Genomic DNA, 19,061 nt, shown 5'->3' on the forward strand with positions numbered 1-19,061 from the left:
TCTCTCCCTCCTCCTTCTCTCCCTCTCTTTTATTGTGTGTCTTTCCTAATCCAGTGTGGCCCTGAGTCCACAACAGATAGATTTCTTTCTCTTTTTCCATGGCCATTTCCCCTAAGCTTTGGAAAGCCTCCTATTTCCTGAAATTTAAATCACTAGTTAGCAGTTTCCTATCCCACTTCCCGTCTCCCGCCTCTGGCTTCTCTGAGCCTCCTCCAGCCAGCCTGGGACCGGATCCTCGAGCCACGGAATCCCCATTTCTCTGCTGACTCAGACGGTACCCTGACCGAGGGTTTCAGTCTCCAAGGTGGAGGGGCGGGAGGGGGGAGTCGTTCGTTTAACCCCAGGTGTCTGCGGGCTCCCCCTCCACCCCCACCCCGCCGGGAGCTGTATGAGGAGGAGTCAGCTAGTCGACCTCTCCAGCTGAAAAGGATTGTGGTGTGTAAACAGGATTAACTCTCTCGGCCCCAGCCGCGCAGATTTGCGCAGCGGCCTGCGTGTGTGCGCAGCGCGCGCGGGGAGCCGGGGATGGGGCCGCCCGCCGCCTCGGAGCTCTCCCGGGATCGGCTTCCTCGCCCAGTGCCAACGGGGATCACAGCCTCCCCGGCCGCCGCCGCAGAGCCGGAGTGGACGACGGCAATCGCTCCTAGCCGCCGCCTCCCCCCCAGCCGCCTCCCTCTCCCTCCCCGCGCGTCCTCTCCGCCCACCGCGCCCCAGCCTCTCCACCGCAGCCCGCCCGGCGCTTGTCATCCGCCCCCCGGAGCCTCGCCGCGGCGCCAGCCCCTCGGTCAGCCATGGGGGACCTGCCGGGCATCGTGCGCCTCTCCATCGCGCTGCGCATCCAGCCCAATGACGGCCCGGTCTTCTTCAAGGTGGACGGGCAGCGCTTCGGCCAGAACCGCACGATCAAGCTGCTCACCGGCTCCTCCTACAAGGTGGAGGTCAAGATAAAGCCCACCACGCTGCAGGTCGAGTGAGTGCGGGGCGCGCCGCGGCTGCGGGGAGGCCCTGGAGGGTGTGGATGCGGGCGGCAGCTCCCGGGGACACCCCAAGCTTCTCCGGGGGGCCCTTGGGTCTCGCGGCGCGCCCAGCAGGCCCCTGGGTGGGGCTAGGACGTGGGTTTCCTGCCTCCCTCCTCCCCCGGCTCCTCTCCTGGGCCCTAGGATGGTAGTCTTCCATTCTCACTTCCACCATCTCAGTGACCACAGTGCTCCCGTTAAAACCAGCGACAAGAAGCTAGCGTTTGGGTTTACTTTTTATTTCATTTCTCGTAAATTCCCTTTCTGTTCAATGCTCGGTTGGCGGCCGGGTTGGAGCAGATGGGAGAAGGCTGGGGTGGGGTGGGGGGAAAGAGGGGTTCACCTGCGGCAATCCTTGCCCACCTCTGCGGGGTTCTGGCATCCCTGGGGGATGGGGGGCTGCGGGGTCAAAAAGCTGATGCTGAGGTCAGAGAGCCTAGGAGGGGGTGGGGGCTCTTGAAGCGCTCTAGGGGATGCTCCTCATGGTGGTGGTGGGGGGGGGAGAAATCCCTGGGAACCCCAGGCCTGGAGGAGTAGACACAAGTTAGAGGGTGTGGTCTCTGCTTAGGCCTAGCTTTCAGGTTTTCCATCATGGCATGTTTCTCCCAATGTGTCTGCTCAGCCAAAGGATATTTCCTGGGATTACAAGAGGATGCTTTTAATTTGGGGGAGTTATTTGTGGCAGAGATGATCTCCTTCCAGCCACGAAGGAATGATGCAACCCATAGATAGAGAGAAAGGTAGTCAGTGCAGACTTGGCCAGTGGAGGAAGAACTCGTGGGCGGGTCCTTCATCTCTCTTCCAAAGTCTGGAAGGAGGCATAAAACAATATGGATCCTATCTTCCATATGCTGGGAGACAGAGAGCTTTAATCCTTAGACACTTGGGGGTCTGTTTTAATGCAGTAAATGTGTGTTCACCTCCTAGGTACAAGGATTTGGAGCTATCCCGGCATGGTTTCTGGTGTTCCCTGGTCCATTTACTTATCAGCAACCTCACAGTTTCGGGAACTCCTTACCTTTACATTTGCAGATGCCCCTGGGTTATAATCTAGGTTTTCCCTTCCCTTGCTTTTGCCCCTGATTTATGAGCTCTGGGTAGCATGTTGGATGTCAAACTAAGTTTTTAAAAAGCAAATTTAATCAGGCCATGGTTGTTCTTGCTTGCAATCCAATTGCAAATTATATAGCAAGACCTTGTCTCCAAAAGATAGCTATAAACAAAAATTAAGTGAGAGGAAAATAAATGTAACCACATAAGTGGTCATGCTTTAGTGTTATCAAGGATTTCTCAATGCTATGATCTATTGGTTCTCAAACCTGACTATATAATGGAAGCACTGAAGAAACTGATGTGTACCACTGGGCTTTGAGCTTTCTCCATCTAGGGTAGGGCCTACATGTTTCTGTCTTAATAGGTCCAAAAGAGGGGGTGTTATTGCTGGTCCAGGGACTTTTCATTGAGGATCACTATCCTTATACAAAGGAATGAAGCCAGTGATAATTTCCAGTGGTGAGACAAACACGAAGTAAGGCACTCCAAAATATAAGACCCCTGATGATTGGAGAATCAACAGACACCTGGTTCACTTGTTATTGACCCCATATCTATAAGTCACCTAGAAAACACTAGAATAAATTTACCAATGCCAAACTATATCCCAGACCAACTGAATCTGATCTTGGAAGGTTACTTACTAGTAGATTTTTATTTTCTTTTTGCCAGTCCTGGGCCTTGTACTCAGGGCCTGGGCACTGTCCTTTGAGCTTTCTCAGCCCTACCAGTAAGTTTTTAATAGCTCTAAAGATTATTTTAAAGACCAAAGAGGGGTCAGGAGCATAGCCTAGTGGTAGAGTGGTTGCCTAGCATGTACGAAGCCCTGGGTTCAATTCCTCAGTTCCACATATTCAGAAAAAGCTGCAAGTCGTGCTGTGGCTCAAGTAGAAGAGTGCTGGCCTTGAGCAAGAAGTATCCAAGGACAGTGCCCAGGCCCAGAGTTCAAGCCCCAGGACTGACAAAAAAAAAAAAGCAAGCAAGCAAGCAAGAAAGGAAAAAGTATAACTAAAAGAGAAGAACCACTGGTCGATCCACTATGGCTTTCTGGATAGGACTATTGAGATAAGTCCAGCTAGAAGAAGTAGTCTGTGGTTATGTGACTAGTCGGTTAGAGAATTCTAGCCTGTTGAACTTTCAGAATTACCTCCCATAATACAGTGGCTTCCTTGGTCAAGTCCTGCAGATTTCCTGCCTGGGGTTTTGGCCCAGATAGCTAAGGTAATTCATGTTATATATGGTCAACTCAAGTCCATTCATTACAGGAACATTTCTATTGGTGGTGTACTGGTCCCACTGGAGCTGAAGTCTAAAGAGCCTGATGGAGACAGAGTTGTCTACACAGGCACATATGACACAGAAGGAGTGGCCCCAACCAAAAGTGGAGAACGACAACCCATCCAGATCACCATGCCGGTAAGGCCTACTTGAAGGGTGGGGGTGGGGAGAGCTCAGGGCCAGTGGAAACTATAAGAAAGAAATGATCATTATCTCTTTTTACAAAAGGTGTACTACAATCAATTATTAAGGGAATTAGGTTGGGTTCACCTCATGAATCTGCTGGGGTGAGAACTATGAAATAGTAATTACATAGTTTGGCATGATAACAAACTAATCTTATAGATGCCTAAACACAAAGGAGAGAGTGTAGATTACAGTACCATTTTCCCTCTTATAATGCATAATCTGATTTTTGGATACTTGAGTTTGAAAAGTTTTTTTTTAACTTTTAATTTGTTTTAGTTAGGAAACAATGTATAAAAAAGGTTTCACTGTGGCATTTCTACACATATATACAATGTATTTCAATCAGTCTCACTCCTATCATTCTCATCTCTTTCTTATTCTTAAAACAATTTCAACGGATTTCATTGTCTTTTTGTATTGCTGTAGCTATGTGGTTTTATTCCTATATCTCACCTCCCTTTTTTTTTCTTTTGCTTTACCATGCTGTTTGTAGGGGCTTGTTTGTTTGTTTGTTTCTAAAAGTCATGGGACTTGAACTCTGGGCCTGGCTCTATCCTTGAACTCTCCAGCTTAAGCGCTCTACCACTTTAGCCACAGCACCACTTCCGGTTTTCTGGTGTTTAGTTGGAGAAGAGAGTCTCACAGGTTTGTTGTGCCCAGGCTGACTTGGAGCCTTGACCCTCAGATCTCAGCCTCCTCAGTTGCTAGAATTACAGGTGCGAGCCCCTAGTGCCTGGCTGGCCAATCTGTTTTTGTTACTATGGCTCTGTAGTATAATTTGAAACGTTGCTCTATTTTCATCAGAATTGCTTTTGTTACATGTAGCTGATTTTTCTATTTCTGTGAAGAATGATGGTGAGATTTTGAAAGGTATTGTATTGAATCTATAGATTGTTTTCGACTTATGACCATTTTCCCAATATAAATTCTCCCAGTTTATCTGGATGCCAGTGGCTTATGTATATAAACCTAGCTACTTAAGGAAGCCGAGATCCAAGGATCAAAATTCAAAGCCAGTCCAGGCAGGAAAGTCCTTGAGAGTTCCTGTCTCCAAATAAACACCAGAAAGCCAGAGATAGAGCTGTGGCTCAAGTACTAACCTTGAGCACGGGAAAATACTCAGAGACAGTACCCAGGCCCTGAGATGAAGCCCCAGGCCCAGCAACAATAGCAACAACAAAAAATTTTACTAGTCCAGGAGCATGGGAGGTCTTCCATTTTCTGATGACTTCTTCAATTTCTTTCTTCAAAGTTTTGTAGTTTTCATTGTGGTTATCTTTGACTTCCTTGGCTAAGTTAATTTCTCAGTGTTTTATTATTTTTGCAGCTACTGTGAATGAAATTATTTCCTGATTTCTTTCTCAGGCTGTTCTCAGTGTTTGCTTTGTGTCCTGCTGTATTTCCAAAGGTGCTTATTCGATCTAGAAAGTTTTTTAAAGATATTTTTATTGTAATTAATAGAAGGGTTACATTATATTCACCAGATTGAAGGTGCATTACTTCACAAACATTGATACCCTTGCTCATGAGATCTAGAAGTTTTTTGATAGAGTTTATAAGTTCCAAATCATGTCATCTGCAAATAGGGATAATTAAGCACATTCTTTCTCTATTGAATCCCTTTCATTTCTCCCCTCATATTGCTCTGGATAGAAATTCTACAACCATATTAGTGTGAAGATAGTAGATACTCATTTCATTCTTCACATGAGAGACATGGTTTGTTTCTTCTGTATTTAATATGATGTTAGATAAGGTTGTAATATGTAGCCATTATTCAGCTCAAATACATCCCTTCTATTCCTAATTTCTTCATAGTAAAAGATAAAAAGATATTGGATTTTGTCAAAGGCTTTTCTCTGTCAGTGGTGATAATCATGGGATTTAGAAGTTTTTTTCAATTCTTATCCATATTTGTGTGACATATTGTATTTATTGATTTATATATATATTGAATAATCCTTGCATTTGGGAGATGAAACCAACTTGATCATGGCTCTAAAGTGTTGTAAAATTCTGTTTGCAAGAATCTTTTAGTGCTGGTCCTGGGCTTGTACTCAGGCCCTGGGTGCTGTCCCTGGGCTTTTTGCTCAAGGATAGCATTCTTCCACTTGAGTCACAGCTTCACTTCTGTATTTTTGTTGTTTAAGCCCCAGTACTAGCACCAAAAAAAAGAAGAGGAAAAAATTTCCACAGGGCTGGGAATTTGGCTTGGTGGTAGAGTTCCTGCCTTGGCGTGCACAAAGACCCAGGTTTGATTCCTCGGTACCACATACCTAGAAAAAGCCAGAAGTGGTGCTGTGGCTCAAGTAGTAGAGCTCTAGCCTTGAGAAAGCCCAAGGACAGTGCTCAGGCCCTGATTTCAATCCCAGGACTGGCAAAAAAAATCCATTATCTCTTAGTCCTTATGATTATATAAACAGTTTGACTCAGTGAGAATAGCTGCTAGATAGGAACTAGAAAATATGGCACCTGATCTCCTATCTTAAACTGGTTGCACAATGTGGTTCTAAGACAAGTCTTCTAATCTCTCTAAATCTTTGGGTTTTTTTAACCTATAAAAAGGAATTGGCAGAATATTTTTAGCCATTAAAAGGAAGGACAGAACCAAGCACCAAACCAAGATAGAATAATCCATGTGAACAACATACAGAATAGTACCCAAGTATAAATTGCTCTCCCAGGAGTTTTCTTGGGTGGATTTTTTTCCTTGAAAGAGACAGATGGGTTGGGAAGGAATAGAATCTGTGTGGATACTTCTGTTCTTTAGAAAGCCAGATTTGAGGCCTCCCATCTGTCATTGGATCTGCCTGGGGGTGGGGGGTAGAGATGCCTCTGGAAAGCTGATGGGAAGGGTAAACAACTAAGGCATAAGAGAAAGGAAGGCAGCAGAGTGAGCAGCTGTGAAGTTCACTTCAACATGACTTTGGATCCAACATTAACAAAGAGCAGTAGAACCAAAGTTGAGCTATAAGGACCTAAACATCCTATCTTTCTGCTGTCAGCCCATTTCTGTTAAGTCTCTTCCATTTATACATTGATAGTTTTCTATTTTTTTTTTCAGAAGTAAGTGTAATAATAACTTGTTTCTTCCTGTCTGTGGCTATAATCATCTTGAGTCTTGTGTGTATGTGTGTGTGTGTGTGTGTGTGTGTCTGTCTGTCTGTCTGCCAACTCTTAAATTATTCAAACAAAAAGTATGTGTGTGTATGTGTGTGTGTGTGTGTGTGTGTGTCTGTCTGTCTGTCTGTCTATCTTTCTGTCTGCCAACTCTTAAATTATTTAAAGAAAAAAGATCTTTCTGAGCATCTATGGTTTACATCTATAATGCTAGCTCTACAAGAAACTGAGATCTTAGGATCATGGTTCAAAGCAAGACTGGCAAAAATGTTTGTGAGATTCTTATCTCCAATTAACCATCAAATACTTGAAAGGGGAGCTGTGGCTCAAGTAGTAGAACACCAGCCTTAAGCAAAAAAGCTAAAGGATAGAGCTTCCTCTCTGCGTTCAAGCCCCAGTATCAACACAGACACACACATACACACACACACATACACACACAACACACCTCAATATTGTTTCTCATTTAGATACGAAGTTTCAAGCTGTTGCTTCTCTCAAAAGGTTAGCATCTATTATGTTTGAAAACTATTTTATAATAAAAAGCTATAATAATAAAATGCATAATTTATAAATATTTTTATAATTTTAAATTGAAATTTCAATGGAACTATAAATATCAGTTCTACTTTAGATTTCATAATGTCTTCTAGTAATTAAAAATAATAAGTGGCAATGTTGAAAGGGATGACATTGATCAAGATGCATTATATTAATAAACTGTTTTGTTAATAGCAATTCTTGCACAACTACTTAAAGATAATAATAAGATAATGATAATAATATTAGGCTTTTAAACATATTCATGTATTATAGAATGAAGTGTCAACTTATTCACTCCAGCTCTACCTTTTGTTAACAAATCCGTAATATTTTCATTGGAATGTAGATGATATTATTAGAATTTATAAAATACAGTATAATGTTGAAGAATAAGTCCTATTTGTCATGTCATTTCCCTTAAATTATGATTATAGAAAGTATAATTTATTGCAGAAAAATCTAAATGGGAAGATAGAAAAGCTCAATTTCTAAGGAATTAATACTCTTGTGTTTTACTATGCATTGACTTCATATATTTGAGGTAATGTGTATAAACTACTGTAATAAGTTTTCTGTTAACATTGATCTAAAGATTTTCTCAGATCTTTAACAAACCTAAATTCTTTTTCAATGGTGGTATAAGTCCATCCTGCCATTTTCATGATACTGGATATTCAGCGTTCTTTGAGTGTTTTAAAACCTTTAACTGATAAACATGAATAGGATCTCCGTTAAAGGGGTGCTTGAACTCAGAGACTCACACTTACTTAGTATTTTTTTTTAGTCAAGACTGGTGCTCCATTCATTTTCATTGCTGCACTATTCACAATAGCCAAGTTGTGGAAACAGTCAAAAAAAATGCAGTACCCATACATGATACAATGTTACACAGCCATTAGAAAGAATAATATATGTCATTTGCAGGAAAATGTATGGACCTAGAACAAATCATGTTAAGTGGGATAAGTCAAGCTCAGTGAGACAAATGGTGCATGTTTTCTCTCATACAGAAGCTAAATCTAAAATGCACTACAACATAATAACTGATACAGGTCTCTAGGCATTCACATACAGTGAGACCAAAGGAGGATACTCATTACGAGAGAAACAGACAGGCAGAAAAGCACAATGCCTATGTGCATCTGATCTTATAAAAATAATATTTGTTGAAATGAACTCCAGGAAATGAAAACAAGAAGTTTTTTTTCTTTGTTACTGTTTTTGTTTTCTTTTCTGTTTGGTCTGTTTGTTTATGTATCTTTAGGAGTGTAAGGTGGGGCACAGAAATGAAGGAACGAAGAGTGAACAAATGCAGTAATGGTACTCCATTGACACACATTGAAAATAAACTATACAACTTCAGGGTAGGGGTGGTAGGGAAAAGCTGGGAGAAAGCAAAGGAAGGAATGACATTGTCCAAAAAGAAATGTACTCCTTACCTGACTTACGTAACTGCAATCCTTCTGTATATCACCTTTATAATATCAATTTAAAATTTTGATAAAGGGGTTGGGGATTTAGCTCAACAGAAGAGCCCTTTCCTGGCAAGTACAAGGCCCTCAGCCCTGGAAAAAAAATTGATAAAGACTGATGGTCTACCACTTAAGCCACATTTCCACTTCTGGCTTTTTGGTTATTACTTGGAAATAAGAGCTCAATGGATTTGTGTAGCTGAGCTGTTTTTGATGTTTTGGTGTGTGTCCTCAGATCTCAACCTCCTGAAGGCATTTCTTTAATGACTAATAATGCAACATTTAACTTTTTTTATGTTAGCCATTTTCGTTTTAATGAACCATTATTTAGTCTTTTATCTAAATATTCTTTTTTTGTGGGGGGCGGTCATGGAGCTTGAACTCTGATCCTGGACACTGTCCCTGAGCTCTTCAACTCAAGGCCACCACCCTACCCCTTGAGCCCCAGCCCCACTTCCCTTTTTCTAGTCATTAATTAGAGATTAGAGTCTCATGTTCTTTATTGCCCAGGGTGGTTTTGAACTGCGATTCTCAGATCTCAGCCTCCTGAGTAGCTAGGATTACAAACATGAACCACCGTGCCCAGCTTTATCTAAAGATTCTTAATGACTCCTGTCCATTTACTCATGTGATCTTATTTCCCCCATTACTGGGGATTGAATTTAGAGCTTCAAGCTTGCTAGGCAACCATGTTTTCTCAGGGAAGCCACACCCCTAGGCTTGTTTATACACACACACACACACACACACACACACACACACACACACACATTTTTTTGTACAGGTTGTCCCTGGACTTTTGGATTATGATCTTCCTACTGCCATCTCTCAAGCAGCCAGGATTATAGGCAAGTACCACCATACCCAGCTTAATAGCTAACCTTCATCTTTGATTCTCCTATTTTCCCCTCCCAATTAGCTGTGATTCGAGGTGTGTACCATCATGGTCAGCTTTAATTCGTGTAATCTTTTATATTAAAAATAATAATTATTTGTTAAAACTTGAAAATATACTATATCAGTGTGTGAGAAGTAATGCACCTACTACCTGACAAATGTAACTGTGACCTCTCTATGCATTATCTCAACAATAAAATTTAAAAAAGAAAGTATTCTTAGTCTGGGGCTAATGAATTTTTGTGATTATAAAAATTAATCATTAAAATTTTAATATTTTGCTATTCTGGGTCTTTTATTATTCCATATGAATGTTTTGATTGCTTTGGCTACATTTTTGAAGAGAGTTGTCAGGACTTTGATGGGTATTGCATTGAATTTGTATATTTGCTCTGAGCAGTACTGCCGTTTTTATGATATTAATTCTCCCAAACCCAGAGCGTAGAAGGTTTTTCCATTTCCGTAAATCTGCTTCAAGTTCTATTTTGAGATTTTTAAAGTGTTCACAATAGATCTCCTTCACATCTTTGGCTAATTCCTGGACATTTTTTTGAGGCTATTACAACTTGTATTGCTTTCTGAATTCAGTCTCTATCTTCTCATTGTTGACATACAGAAAAGCTGCTGATTTCTGTGTGTTGATTTTATACCCTGCTACCTTGCCAAACTTTTGGATCAACTGAAGTAAGGTTGGGGAAGAATCTATAGGGTTCTCTAAATACAGGGTCATCTTTAAATACATGCAAAGAAGGAAAGCTTTACTTCTCCTTTCCCTATTCAGATCCCTTTTATGATTCTCTCTTGCCTGACTTCTTTTGCTAGGAATTCTAGTACTATGTTAATGAAGAATGGAGAACGTGGGCATCCTTGTCTGGTTCCTGATTTTAGAGAGAAGGTTTTTAACTTTTCACCATTAAGTATAATCCTGGCTGTAGATGCTCACACTTGTAATCCTAGTTACTCTAGAGGCTAATATCTGAGAATCAGAGTTCAAAGCCAGACCAGGCAAGAAAGTATATGAGACTCTTATCTACAGTTAAGCACCTAAAAGCCAAGAATAGATGTTGTGAACAGACAAAGTATTCACCAATAGGTAGGTAATATGATGCAACATACTTTACTAATTTAACAGAGCTGAGCAGACTTAACAGTTATTATATTCTAGCCCTAACTTGGGCCAGGAGCATAGCCTAGTGGTAGAGTGCTTGCCTAATATGTACAAAGCCTTAGGTTTGTTCCTTCAGTACCACATACACAGAAAGAGCCAGAAATGGTGCTATGGCTCAAGTGGTAGGATGCTAGCCTTGAGAAAGCCCAAGGACAATGCCCAGGCCCTGAGTTCCAGTCGCAAGACTGGATGAAAAAAAAAAAACTCATCCAGCCCTAACTTGCCTAATCTTAGCCTGCCTGTCCTGCACACCTCTCTGACTTCTCTTAGTCCCAAAGTCAATCAGGATCTACCAGTCTTGGGGGAACAGCCACCAGTCCTGGCATGGTGTGAGCTCCAGGGTCCCCGGAGGGGTCTCCATCCTCCTTGGTCCTCTTGGGCAACATGCAGCCTCTGTGAGCCAAAGATAAGACACACAGAAATGCTGTCCTTCATTTTGGGTCCTTTGCTTATATCAGTCCTTGACTGCTCCTCTCTGGCCCAAATTCTTCTTTGCTTGATTTGGATTGGTTATGCCCTGACCCAAAACTTCTCCTTGCTTGATTTGGATTGGTTACACCCAGAAAAGTTTCTTTCTGATTGGTTTTTCCCAGGGATGTGCCGGTGTCTTACTCTATCTCCTGTGGCCAGGTGTCTGGGCTCTTAGCCATTTTATGATTACTTTATCTTGTGTGCGTGGGTGCTAGCCATTTCCATGGTTACTGTAATATCCCCTCTTCTATCGGGTTTTATCTCTTATGGCCACATGCTCTTAGATACAAGTTGGCATTGACAATATACTTTAAGTATTTTAGCTGTATTTTATTCCATTGCTTTTCATTCTAATCAAATTCATTATGTTTGCATTTTCACATTATTAACCCCTGTTCTACCTTCATACCTACCTGCCCATAACAGTGGAGTTGTGGCTTAAGGGGTAGAGAGGTAGCCTTAAGCATAAAAGTTCAGGGACAGCATCTATGCCCTGAGTTCAAATCCCAGAATCAGCACTAAGATAGATAGATAGATGATAGATAGGTAGATAGATAGATAGATGGATAGATAGATAGATAGATAGATAGATAGATAGATAGATAGATAGATAGATAGATTTGAATATACTATTCAGACTCAGAGAGACAAAGGACACAAGTTTCTGTCATATATGCAAGTTTGACTTAACATATACCTCATACATGAAAACATGCATATGCAACCAAACTGATGAAATTGTGGTATACATAGAAGTGGATTTCCACAGTGTGACTTCCTTTGAACAATAACTGGCAGTGTCACAAAAAGAGAAACATGTCTTATCTGAGGGGAGGGTGAAGTCTAGGGTTGGCAGATAAATGGAGAGAGAAATCATGAGCAAATGCAATGTAAATACACTCACATATATTCAGTGTGAACACTTGAAAATGGATCTAGGAAACCAGAAGATGAGTAGTGATAATATAATGTAAATATTACAAATAACTACGTAGAAAAATATATTACATCAGCTTCCAACATTAACAATTGTGATGTAAACTGGGATTACATTGTATAATTTTTTCTTGGTTTCATTTTTTAGTTTTTGATGGTGGTACAGCCAGGGATTGAACCCAGGGCCTTGTACATACTAGGACAGTTACTCTACCACTGAGCTACATATCTTGTAGCACACTACATATTCTTGGTGGCACTGTGCTTAGTTCATGTGGCAATATAAAATAATAGAAAAATGTAAATATTTTACTCTTTCAAAAGGCTGTACAATTCAGTTCCTAACAGAAGTGTTTAGAATCATTCTATGTAGTTCATTAAAAATAAATAGTTCTACTTTCTTTTCTTTTTCCTTTTTTGATGATACTTGGGTTTTGAACTCAGAGCCTTATACTTGTTTGGTAGGTACTCTACCACTTGCACCTTTTCCCTTGGCCGACCTTGAACCACTGTTATCCTGCCATCTGCCCTCTGGGCAGTTAGGATTACAGGATGAGCCATTTCGTCCATTTATCATTTGTTTGTTTTTGGTCGGTCATGGAACTTTAACTCAAGGCCTGGGCATTGTCCCTAAGGTTTTACACTTAATAAGACCTAGAAGACTAGTACCCTACCACTTTGAGCCATGGCATTACTCCTGGTTTTCTGGTGGTTAATTGGAGATAACAGTCTCACAGACTTTCCTGCCCAGGCTGGCTTCGAACTGCAGTCCTCAGATATCATTTTCCTGAGTAGCTAGGATTACAGGTTTGAGCCACCTGTACCCAGCCCTTCTATCTTTCTTAATCCATTCTGTGATATAATTATAAATGACAACATTATTTTAAGCATATATGAGGGTGAATTTTGATCAACACATATATATGCACCTGTGTAACTGCCACTTCAGTCAAGAACTAGAATTAGAATACTTCTATTCTCTCTCTCTCTCTCTCTCTCTCTCTCTCTCTCTCTCTCTCTCTCTCTCACACACACACACACACACACACACACACACACACACACACACACACCTTTGCATCAGTATCTTCCATTTTAGACCCAGATAACATGAATATTTTCTTTCAGCATAGACTGTATTATAATATATATTTTTATATAACTAGAATCATGTAGTATTTCTTCTAGATTCTTTTGTTCAGCATGTCTTCAAGATTCATACCTGTTAGTAGTAGTAATGAGTAAAATTCTATTTTTATAAATATACAAAACTTGCCTATTATTAGATAAATTCTTAGATCTTTGAGTTGATTCTAGTAGGTCATTATAAATAAAGTGTACATAGGCAATATGTAACAAGTATATGTGTGTGTGTGTATGTGTGTTTGTAGAGACAGAGACAGAGAGACAGAGGAGTACTTCATTCTCATACATGAGAGGTATATTGATTCTGTATATCTCCTACTGCTTCATGGCAAACATATTTCAAGGCAAACGTATTTCCCCAAGGAAAGCCCAGATCTTCTTTTGGAACCAAGTTAACAGAATGAGGCAATGTTGCAGGATATAATTTTCAAAGCATCTTGGAATGCTTTCTGGGAAGCACCTGATTGCTGTGCTCCTGTATCAGTTGCAAAGTATAAGGCTCCTGTTTCTCATTGCCCTTCTTCTTTCCACATCTCCTGGCTCTGGAGGTGTCTAAAACTCCTGCCAAGTCAGTCCCTGTCCTGCCCCTTGAAATAGGAGGGTCAGAGGAGAAAATAACGACTGGCATCATGTTGTTTAATGCCAGATCCTCTAAATAGCTCCAGAAGGTGGTAGCAGGGTCAGGCAATCCCACAAGCCACTTGAGCACCTGCCCAGTGGCTCCTGGGGTATTCTGTGCCTTCTTCTCAGCTTCAAGGGAAATGTATCCTCATGACTCAGAGTTTCAGGCAGTGATTTGCTAGGGCTATCTTCTTTGGTTATTGTTGCTGTATTCTCTCTGCTCTACAGAGAGCGGGAGGGGATCTAGCATTTTTATTTTTATTTTGTTTTTGAGATATGATCTCACTATCTTTTCCTGGGCTGCATGAAGCCACAATCCTTCTTCCTTTGCCTCCTGGGTAACTAGGATTACAGAGGTACTCACAATACCCACTTATAATGCAATCTTCTTAAGAGCAAGAATCATGCTTGTGCACATTTTCCAATGTTTTTAATAAAATATTTGTGGTTGTCACCCCAAGACCAAACACCTTTCCCTGGAACTAAGCATAAATGTAGGGCAATCTTGTCTTGTGCTTACAGATATTGTACCAATGTTATCTTGTGCTCATCTTTTCTGAAGTAGGAATTGAAAAACTACCAGTAAACATTCTTCCCAGTTCCCCCTCGCCAGTTCACAACAAACTCTAAAATTTTGAGATTCAGAAAATTAAACTTGGAAAGATAAACTCAGGGGCTATTTCTCTTAAAAGCAATATGATAGCAAATGCAGGAGCAGATCCCCTTGCATAAAGGAATAGTTCCTTTATTCCCTTATTACTTTATTTCCTTAAAAAAGGGGAAGACAAAGTTGAAGCAAGGTGCTGTGACTCATGCCTGTAATCCTAGCTACTCAGGAGGGCAGGATTGGGAGGTTTGTGGTTCATGCCCAGCCCAGACCAAAAAAAAGTTCGTAAGATTCTATCTCAACAAATAAACAACAAGAAAAGTTGAGAGCGGGAGCATGTGCGGACATTCCAGCTACCACAGGAAGCATACACAGAAGTTTGCAGACCAGATCAGCCCAGGCACAATATAAGACATGCTCTGAAAAACACCCAAAACAAAGCTTAAATCGGAGGGTGCATGCCTGGTAAGAGCCAAGCACTGAGTTCAAACCCTAGTATCACCAATAAAAATAGAAAACAAGATTAGAAGCTGATGGCTCACACCTGTACCCCTAGCTAGTCAAGAGGCTGAACTCTGAGAATTGAAGTTCAGAGCCAGCCTAGGGGAGGGAAAGGAGGCCTAGAGTTTGACTTAGTGGTAGAGTGATTGCCTAACATGCACGAAGACCTGGGTTCAACTCCTTGGTACCACATACAGAGAAAAAGCCAGAAGTGGTGCTATGGCTCAAGTGGTAGAGCTCTAGCCTTGAGAAAACCCCAAGAATAGTATTCAGACCCTGAGTTCAAGCCCAGGACTGGCAAAAAAAAAAGTCTATAAAATTTATATCTTCAGTTTACCACCAGAAAAGCTGGGAATGGAGCTGTGCTTAAGGAAGAGTGTTGGCCTTGAGTGGAAACCTAAAAGAGAATGCACAGACCCTGAGTTTAGTCCCTAGGACTAGCACTCTAGGGGGAAAAAAAAGAAAGGAAGAGAGAGAAAGAGGGAGGGAGGGACAAAAAGAAGGGAGAGAGGGAGGAGAGAAAGGGAGGAGAGAGAAGAAAGAGTGATTTGACTGGTTCTGTGGAGATCACACTCTGTCACTGACTTACATTGTCACGCATGACTCATGCAGAATGAGGTTTGTCTTGGACGTATTCTCTTCCTCCAGTTCACAGACATTGGGACCTTTGAGACGGTGTGGCAAGTCAAGTTCTACAATTACCACAAGCGGGACCACTGCCAGTGGGGAAGCCCCTTCTCTGTCATTGAGTACGAATGCAAGCCCAACGAGACACGCAGTCTCATGTGGGTGAACAAGGAGTCCTTCCTTTGAAGACCGTTCTTTCTGACGATGCTGGACAATTTCTCAAGGAATCTACTTTTAGATAAACCAGCACAAGCCTTAGCCAAGGCACACCAACATTGTGGCTCTTTCCTACCTGGTTCTGATAACCTACTAGCCCCAATTATTGTGAAAGTGTTACCTCCCTTGATGCAGTACCCCTGACATAAAAGATGATGATGTCCTGCCCTGAAAACACTTCTTCCTGTGTTCTGTGCTGGTATCTGTGCATCCAGCCACGATCAGTTATGCTGTCCATTGCTGTGACTGGAGCTCAATACAATCAGAAGCCTTGTCCTGTACAGGAGTCTCCCATGGAATGACTGTGGTGTTTTGTTTCCAAAGATGAGTAATTCATCCTCTTTTTTTGTTCATTGTTAAATGAAAAAAATAAAACAAAAAAAAAAACTCTGCTTGATTCCTCCCATGTGTGAAATGATGAGTTCTAACATGCAATGTTTTCCAGCTCTGGAAGCAGTAGTTGGAAAATGTAACACCACCAGGCTAGAACAGGGACTCTTTCCCACCCCTCTCAACAGCTCAGCCTTTTCGGGGAAGGGTAATGACAGTAAGAGGATGCATGTGTAGGGACGTATTTTTAACGTGTTGATACTCTTTGAAGTAACTCAAGTCTCATGGAAATGGAGAGAAGTGATTGACAGCAGCTGTAGGGTCTCTCCCACTTGGCAAACTACCATCGTGTTTGAACATGGCATCCCCCACATTCCCTATCACTTGAACTTTGTAAAACTGTGTATGGAATGATAATCAACTTTTGATATTTCTTAATAAAGCTATTGAAAAACATGCCTGATATGCTTTTATTGATTGATTTCTCTATTTTTAATTTTTATTCCTTTTTGCCAGTCCTGAGGCTTGAACTCAGAACCTGGGCACTGTTCCTGAGCTACTTTTGCTCAAGGCTATAGTGCTCTACCACTTAAGCCACAGCATCACTTCCAGCTTTTCCTGCATATATGGTACTGAGGATTCGAATCCAGGACTTCATGCAAGCACTGTACCACTGAGCCATCTTGGTGATATTGGGAATCAAGTTCAGGGTCTCACCCACACACGCTAGACCAATGCTATACTACTGACTCTCATCTCAATTTTGGCAAGAGTGGTAGAGCTGGGCCTCTGGTCCAGGCCAGTCCCCTCAGGTCTCTGCTGCATGGTGAAGGGATGTACCCAGCGTGGAATTCACACTCCTGTTCATTCTGGAGGCTACAGCCAGCTCAAGCAGGATGGCAGAGGCCCCTATGGTTGACAATGGAGGTGTTCTCATCCTCACCCTCACTCCACTCCTTCTCCTGGGGTCACAACTTCAGAGCTGGGCTAGTCAGCTCTGCAGGTCAGCGGCTAGCAGGAGGGCAGCATGTACTCCAGCATCAAGAGCACCCTGTGTGCTCTCAGGGAGCCACAGCCACCTGCACAAAGTCTGAGTGCTTTAATTCCCTAAGCAGGGAAGTAGTTTGCTTTTTAAATATTTTTTGCCAGTCCTGGGGCTTGAACTCAGGACCTGAGCACTGTCCTTGGGCTTTCTCAAGGCTAGCATTCTACCACTTGAGACACAGCACCACTTCCGGCTTTTTCTATGTATGTAGTACTGAGGACTCAAACCTGGGTCTTCATGCATGCTAAGCAAACACTCTACCACTAGGCCACGTTCCTGGCTCCATGGAGTTTCGTTTTGAAAAAAAAGGCATACTACTTCCCAATAACAGTGTGATATTCACAGCAATTATGGGGAATTTAGAGTGTGCTTAATGCAGGGGTTGTCTACATTCTTGACATATAATAATATGCAAGGCTACTGGGATTATTTTAAAGGATATATTCTCTCTCTCTCTCTCTCTCTCTCTCTCTCTGTCATGGGGCTTGAACTCTGGATTTGGGCATTGTCCTTTAACTGTTCAACTCAAGGCTAGTGCTCTGCCACTTGAACCACCATGCCCACTTCTGGTTTTCTGGTGGTTAGTTGGAGATAAGAGTCTAACAGACCTTCTTGCCTGGGCTGGCCTTGAACCACAATCCTCTTATCTTGGCCTCCTGAGTAGCTAGGATTACAGGCGTGAGCCACCAGAACCCAGCTTGCTTGCTTTCTCTCTCTCCTTTTTTTCTTTTTTCCTTTCTTTTTATGTAAAACAACTTGGCTGAGGGAAAGGATGGAAAGCAATGACATTGATCAAGCTGTATTGTGCTCATAAACTGATGAGTAGGATTGAAAGCTTGTTGTACAACTACCTAAGGATCATATTTTTAAAACTTTAAAATGTTTGCATTTTTTTAAGATAAAAACTTGGAAGGGGGCTGGGAATGTGGCTTAGTGGTAGAATACCTGCCTAGCTTTATGAATCCCTGGGTTCAATTCCTCAGTATTACATAACCAGAAGTGGTGCTGTGGCTCAAGGACAGTGCCTAAGCCCTCAGTAAAAGCCCAGGACTTGGGGGACTGGAAGTCTGACTCTCCAAACCCTTCTTCAACTGCTATAGCTTGCCTGCAGTTAGGCTTTGCTGCCACCAGGGGGTAGCAATAGCTCGATTTGGTGCTAGAACAGCATGTTTCTCAATTAGCTGGTTCAAAAATAATGGTGTTGGGGCCGGGAGTTTGGCCTAGTGGTTAAAGTGCTTGCCTAGCATGCATGAAGACCCGGGTTCGATTCCTCGGTACCACATACATAGAAAAAAGCCGGAAGTGGTGCTCAGGCTCAAGTGGTAGAGCTCTAGCCTTGAGAAAGTCCAACGACAGTGCTCAGACCCTGAGCTCAAGCCCAGGACTGGCAAAAAAAAAAAAAAAAAAAATAATAATGGTGTCTTGGGGCTGGGAGTTTGGCCTAGTGATAGAGTGCTTGCCTAGCATGCATGAAGGCCTGGGTTCGATTCCTTGGTACCACATACATAGAAAAAAGCCAGAAGTGGTGCTGAGTCCCAAGTGGTAGAGCTCTACCACTTGAGACAAAGCCCAAGGACAGTGCTCACGCCCTGAGCTCGAGCCCAGGACTGGCAAATAAATAAATAAAATAATGGTGTCTCTTATAATTGCCAAGTATAAGCACTAACCCAGTCCTAATTACCACATTTTTTAAAGCAACATCACTTGAACAGACACCGAGATATTTAAAACAGTGGATTCCAAAGGCACAATTTCCTTCCAAAATACTCAGTAGAAGACACTCAGTAGAAGATAGAAAAACAAGCGAACTACTCATTTCGATCTA

At 42.0% G+C, this 19,061-nt stretch overlaps 1 protein-coding gene across 2 annotated transcripts; it reads left to right on the forward strand.

The window, feature by feature from the left end:
* The first annotated feature begins 432 nt into the window (after positions 1-432).
* On the forward strand, positions 433-16,486 carry Cnrip1 (cannabinoid receptor interacting protein 1). 2 transcript variants are annotated; one of them, XM_090336773.1, is made up of 3 exons: positions 433-938; positions 3,335-3,485; positions 15,667-16,486. In XM_090336773.1, exons 1-3 carry the CDS (start codon positions 526-528, stop codon positions 15,829-15,831), a joined length of 729 nt encoding a protein of 242 aa, XP_090192899.1. In that variant the 5' UTR covers positions 433-525; the 3' UTR covers positions 15,832-16,486. The 2 variants fall into 2 exon arrangements, with proteins under 2 accessions (XP_090192899.1, XP_090192898.1); XM_090336772.1 differs by having other exon boundaries at positions 707-970.
* The last annotated feature ends 2,575 nt before the right edge of the window (positions 16,487-19,061 follow it).

Source organism: Megascapheus bottae, chromosome 7 (assembly GCF_031878675.1).
Source record: "Megascapheus bottae isolate mThoBot1 chromosome 7, mThoBot2.hap1, whole genome shotgun sequence".
NCBI classification, from domain to species: Eukaryota; Metazoa; Chordata; class Mammalia; order Rodentia; family Geomyidae; genus Megascapheus; species Megascapheus bottae.